Here is a 7,047-nt window from a genome sequence, read left to right on the forward strand (position 1 = left end):
CGTGGAGCGTATTTAAGATATGTAAATAATATTGTAAAAGTATGTGTACTTGTAGCATGAATAATTTGAATTTGAATTATGTCAATAAAATTTAAGAAACAATTTCTTTTAACGACTCATATCTTTGCATACAAGCAATTCATTTATTTTCAAACTAATCCATTGCCTATTTATTATTTGATTGATTAATATTTTGTACTGTAATGTGAAGGGTTAAATGTTTTAGTAATTCTTCATTGGTGGATGGATCAAGATAATATTGAATTAGAGTTTTAGATTTTTGTTCATCCTTTTTTGAAATAATATTTTTAGATTTATAGCAATAACTTTGTATATCTACTGTACTCTCATTAACTAAAATATATCAATGGTTAACTAATTGATGGGTTTGAGGAATAGTTGAAGCTATACCTAATCGAAAAAGGATGTTATTCAATCACATTCCAAGTAACTGAAGTAAAACTTGACCTATTGATTTTTTGGTTTTTTTAGTAATACGAATACATTTAAGTGGTTGTCGTTCTGTAAGGCTATAATAAAAATGTAATTTTTGTTTTTCTTGAAAACGAACATAAATTTGAGATTTTTTATTGGGGCACGATTGATTTCTAAGATTACTTCCGATTCTAGGTCTTTTACTTGTTAGCCTTTGTAAATCCTCCATACGACGTATTTTTTTAAACGAAGCCCTCAGTAACGTGACATAAGGACTCTTTATTAATTTAAATTTTATTAAAATTTTATAAATCGAAATTAAAACTCAACTAAATGAAATGAAATCGACTAAAGGATTGTAGTATAAATATTAATGAGATAAATAAATTAATGTGTTTGCAGATTTGATCAGTGTGTTTCGGATTAATATAATATTATATTAAATAGAATTTAATTAGAATGCTTTAAATTTTAAAATATAGATTATAATTTATGATAAAATTATTCAAAATTATAATATTTGCATAAACAATTGTTTATTATTACAATTTATAATGGCTTTATTTAATGTACACTAATAGCATAAAAAATTAAAAAAAGGTAATAACAAAACCAAAAATCAAAAATGAATTAGCTTATATACGTGCACTCAAACTCCTTCACACACGCGTTAGAACTCGGTGAAAGAAACGCTCCGTCTATACTCCGATGACGGTGACTGTAACGGCGATGATGGCATTGACAACGAAGCCTTCAAACTCCAGAAATATTCCCTTATATCTATCCCTCGAGCCGTTACGTTCTCCATCAACTCAGCGTCATCTCCCGACGGAATAAACGGCGGTCGTAAAACCTCCGTCAAGATATCCCACTTCACCCCTTCGAAGAACGGGTGTTCCTTAATCTCACACGCGCCGCCGTGATACCCAAGTCTCATTTTCGGATCCTTTTGTAACAACCGTCCGATTAAATCAGTCAAACCGTTACGTTGACCCATGAACTCAGGCTCTTTACCCAATACATTTCCAAACGTTTCTTTGCGGTTATTCCCTTTAAACGGCGTCGTACCGTACATCATCTCGTAGCTTAATATACCCAAAGCCCACCAATCGACGGCGAATTCATGACCGTCTCCTCGCACAACTTCGGGTGAAACGTATTCTTCTGTCCCAACGAACGAGTTAGAACATTCCCCATTCGAGAAACTCAGTTTCCGACGACTCACTGGGCTAACTCGAGCTGATTTCGGTTTCTTCAAAGCTTTGTTATAAGGTACACCGGTGATCCATTGAGTAAAATTCACCCGACATTTACGTCGGACATTGATTTCCGGCGACTTTTTCCAGTAATCCAAGATTTCCGACAATTGCTTCTTCTTTAAACCACGTGAAAGGTCAAAATCCGTCAATGTCACGTGACCAGACCGTTGAACAAGTACGTTTTCAGGCTTCAGGTCTCTATAAACAACCCCCATGGAATGAAGGTGCTCCAGAGCACAAAGGATCTCCGCCAAGTAAAACCTTATAACAGAAATAGCAAAAACGCCATCGTTTTGACGGTGACGAAGTACATTAAGATCAGCACCGGGGCAATAAGGTACAGCCCAACCGATAAACTCATCGGTTTCGAAAAAACCCAAAAGACGTGGCAGAAACGGGTGGTTTCGCGTCGGGTCAGGATCCGAAACCATCTTCAAAACCCCAACTTCCCAACGAGCTCGACGGTCTCCGCCATTGTTGAACCTTTGAACGACTTTAAGAGCAAAAGGGGAACGAGCAGCGGGATCAATGAAGGTGTCGTGGACGAGAAAAACAGTGCCCGTTGCTCCTTTACCGAGGATTTTAATGGCTTTGAGGGTTTCTAAATTCAATTGTAGTGAAGGATTTGAAGCTGAAGATGGATACTCCATTTTTTAGCCAAAAGAAAAAAAAAAGGTGAAAAGAGACTATGAGAATGGTGGGGGGAGCTATGATGTTAGATCGTGGGGGGATTGGTATATATAAGTCTGATTTTGTTTTTTTGTATGTAGTGTGTGATTTTGTGTGTTAGTGGAAAAACATGGGACTTGGGTTCCTTACGTTAAGGGTGGATTATGATTGAAAGCATAGTGGACTCAATGAGAAACTAGTGGAAAGTTCCTTTATTTGGCCTTTTCTTAGGGCAATTTAGACTTTTCCAATCTCGAACTTGTGCACCAAATATGAATTTCTTTTATGATGTTTAAATCGAATCAAATTGAATTGAGAACCAATCAATGTATTAGTCCAAAGACACGGGTTAGAACAATTAACCCACAAATTGTTTGAATCGATTAAAATTTTAATTGAATCATTTTTTTTATTTTTTAAATTTTTTTATGAATTGTTAATAATTTATTTAATTAAACATGATGAATTGGTCGGACCTATAATCGGTGGGTCTGACCAATTCTAGAAACCTTGGGCAAAAAAAAAAAAGACTGAAGTTTTAACATTTAAGGCCTGAGCCCAACTTGACTCAATTTATACTTTTGTAATATTTTTTTTTACATATTATATAACTTGTATTTATGTAAATTAATATCTGACCCGACTCGGCCCATGAATATCTGTAGGGCAAATTAAAGAAAAGGGTTAGTTTTCAATTTAAAGCATACGTTTTAATTTGATTTTAAAATTAATTTATAATGTTTAAAATAATTTAATTGTGTTTCTAAATCATCAGTATTTTATCAATTAAGTCTTTCCGTTAATCTAATATAGAGCATATTTAAATTTAATTGATCAAATTGTAAACACATCCTATTGCATGAATAGCTTGGATTGGTCATGTTAAAATAATATATTTATCATGTTAGATCCAAATTATTTATGCAGCATATACACATTCTTATAATTTAATCCATATGTTTTCCGCATTAGATCCAAACCGACATTTAATGTCCAAATAACTAATGGAGTGACGGAAGTTAATTAATATAATTTTGAAAATTCGAGAGATTAATTAAAAAATTATGAAGTCTAGGACCTATTTAAAATCTTAACGATATTTTAGGGACGTTTGGCGGATTAGCCAAAACCTTTTTAATTTTTGTTTATAGTAAATTGCCTCAATCACCTAATTATTATTATTTTGTTCAAATGACATAATCAATATCAAGCCTAAGGTTTTGAATTTGATTAACCCAATCTCTCTTGCAATAGTGAATTTAGATAATATTTTAAGGCCTAAAATGTAATTTTACCACTTATTAATTTATATTTTTTGAACTTTAAAGAAACTAAAATTTTTTATTTTTTTTAGGAGGCGAGACCCTTCATTGCCCCCTCTAGTGTCGCTTCTACTCCCTTGCCCTATAAAAATATTTTTTAAATAATATTTTTAATATAATTATTTGCTCAATTTAATATATCTAATACATATAATTCGAGTTTTAGATAATTTATTATAAATTCAGATTTTTTGATCTATAAATATTTTTACAATCACCATGGTGATGAATATTATATATATTTTAATACAACAAGAGTATAATAAATTTTTTTGTATTCTTCATGTTTGTTTTACGATTTATGTTCAGGGTTCGGGATTACTCCCCACAACAAATTGTCTCTAAAGTTCGAAAGAGTACAATAATTTTACTTCAAATTACAAATAAAAAAATTGCAATGGGCACCCATATGGAAATTAAGAGGTCTTGAGTGTAATGAGTTGGTTAAAGTGGATATAGCCCCCTTTTTCTTTTTCTTACCAAACAAACAACAAATTGGCAAAGAAAATAGGGCACACTTGTTTGGGATAAAAATGAGAATAAAAACATTCCTATTTGTACTGATTTCACACGTGGCACCCCCACAACCTAAGAACAGTACAGCACGTGTGAACGTGTACCATCATGAAATTATATTTGTCACACGTGTAGGGTTCATATTCGAATAATGTCGTCACCTTCCTATTTTATGTATATCAGACATTAATTTAATTAAAAACATTAAAATATTATATTTATTTAAAGAAAAGAATAATTATGTATTTTAAAATTTTCATATAATCTTTTTATAAAAATAAATTTTTTAAAAAAATTAGCCCATTTTTATTTTTTTTATCTTGATTTTGTAACTAAATTATAATTCCGTTACACTTTTTAACCTTTATCGTTAATGGTGTTAAAAAAATAGCAACCAATCAAAACACGCCACATATCCTCAATTGACCGCTATTGTGGATGATAACATGGCCGTTGCCCGCGTTGACACCATATCAATAAATTGTAAAAATTATTAAAAACAGCATAAAGTATTTAAAAATATATAAAAATTGTAAAAAAATAATTAAATTATAAAAAAATCAAATACTGTTAACAGTATTTTAAATTTGTAAAAAATATTATTAAAAATTATAAAACATTATTTAAATTTTGTAAAAATTATTAAAAATTGCAAATAATTATTAAAAGTTGTAAAAATTATTTAAAAATTGTGAACCAATAGAATTTAATCGGAAATTTCATAACTTTTTAATCGAATCATATGTTATTGCTTCAAGACCTCAGATCTGTAAATAGTAATGCTAGAATAAATCAAGAAAAGAAAGTAGATGACAACATAGAAAATCTCCTTGTATTCTTTTGGAAATTTTAGAGAAAATTGAAGAAGAAGAATTTGATTTGTTGATTATTTCTAATTTTTAATAATTTTTAACAAAAATTAAATAATGTTTAATGATTTTTAATAACTTTTTAAAATTTTTTAAATATTTTAAACAATATTTTATAAATTATTTATAAATTTTCTCCTTTTTTTAGAATTTTTAAATATTTTTAATGTTTTCTAATAATTTAAATATTGTTTACAATTTTTTGATTTGGTCAACACGGTTAATGGCCATATCATGGTCCACATTAGTGGATTAATCTTATTATAGGTTCTGGTTATATCTGTTTTTTTTATACAATGCTTAGAACTAACCATAACCCCTCTCTAACTCTTAAATTGGAGGATAATGCGCTTCAGTGCAATCAAACCTACATCCTCCTGTACTGACAACAATATCAATGCCAATCGAGTTAAAACTTAACCAATATGAAACTTTAATTATTAAAGTTAAGTAGCAAGTGTATTGAACTAAAATATTAAAAAGAATACTAAGAAGTTGAGTTTTGGTCAACAGACTATGAGTTATATAAGCTTAAAATATGTCACACAATTTAAGGGAAATATGGAACTTTTCTTTGTATGCCCAAATATTTTTTTAGGGTTTAATTAAAAGGATGGATGGCCATAAATAATGCAATATTTTGTACAAAAGTCAAGCCTTTAGACAGCTCTTAATTAGGCTATAAACAAGCAAAATTTTGTCTTCAATCACTTATTTATGTATAGGTTTAAATTATATATAATTGATTATTAACTTGATTGATATGGGTATTGTTGTTAATGTAGGAGGACATAAATTCGAGTGTGTGCATTATCCTCCAATTTATGGGTTGAGGAGGGGCTATGAGTAGGTCTAGACATTATGTCAAAAAGAACAAATATGAACTTATAATGAGATTGTTAAAAAAAAAGATATTAGGCATCTAAATACAATAATAATACTAATTAAGTTAAGATTTTATCAAAATTTACGAATAATTTATGGAAAGAAAGAGTTGTGATTTGTAAGTTCTAACATTTTGATATAATAATAAATTTAACTCTCAATCATTATCGTTTCAAGAAAAAATCAAATCCCTTCTTCTTTTTAACGCTTGGTATTAAAAAATAAATTAATAAAAAAATAAAATTTGATTTTATTCAGATTACAATTATTATTTTGTATCTTGTAAATCAAAACCCATCACCATAATTCAAATCGGTTGGTAACGTCCCTCTAAAATAGAAAAAATTTCATTTAGGTCTTTTAAAATTTTTAGAATATTAAATTAGTAAATATAAAATTGCACTTTGACCTCCCTAAAAATTAAAAAAAAAATTGATTCAATCCTTTAAAAATTATAAAGATATAGGCTATTAAAATAATAAAATTACATTTTTACTATCGTAAAAATTATAATTTAATTTCGACCCTCCCTAAAAAAAATCTTACTTGGTCCCTACCTAAAAGGATAGTTAGCTATGACCAAAAAAAAAGAAGATTATTTAAGGGGTTTTAAACTTTGGCATATAAAAAAACATTTCTTTGGAAAAGGATAAAAAAAAACCTAGAAACCCCATATTTCCCAACTTTAGGATACACAAAATCTTTTTCTACTATTTTCTTTTTGCCTTATCTTTTTCACCCCTACAAGCTTTCTTAATGAAACCCTAAATCAAATTTCTTTTTTTCCTCTTTGAAGTTTCAAATAATATATTCTTGAATGGCATCATTTGGTCGGAGAAAATGTAAGCATCCACCAATACTAACTTTAGACTTATAGAAAGATTGGGGTTCTCGTCTAGTTTGATAAATTGGTAGGTTGGATAAGATATTATGGTAATTTATTATGCTCGGATTGTTATTTAATAATTTAAATTCGTTAAAAATGAAATCAAATAAAATTAGAAAAAGTCGATTGAGTCTTAGTTCGGTTGACATGGGTATTGTTGCTAACGCAGGAGGAGGATATGGGTTCGAGTGCGTTGAAGCGCATTA

General features: G+C 29.4%; 1 protein-coding gene across 1 annotated transcript; it reads right to left on the reverse strand.

Annotated features, from left to right (window-relative positions):
• Nucleotides 1–954: 954 nt before the first annotated feature.
• LOC121220160 (serine/threonine-protein kinase UCNL) lies at nucleotides 955–2,424 on the reverse strand. The gene has a single exon (XM_041099429.1). The coding sequence runs from the start codon at nucleotides 2,342–2,344 to the stop codon at nucleotides 1,106–1,108; it is 1,239 nt and encodes a 412-aa protein (XP_040955363.1). The 5' UTR covers nucleotides 2,345–2,424; the 3' UTR covers nucleotides 955–1,105.
• Between the last annotated feature and the right edge of the window lie 4,623 nt (nucleotides 2,425–7,047).

The sequence above is a fragment of the Gossypium hirsutum genome, chromosome D08 (assembly GCF_007990345.1).
Source record: "Gossypium hirsutum isolate 1008001.06 chromosome D08, Gossypium_hirsutum_v2.1, whole genome shotgun sequence".
NCBI classification, from domain to species: Eukaryota; Viridiplantae; Streptophyta; class Magnoliopsida; order Malvales; family Malvaceae; genus Gossypium; species Gossypium hirsutum.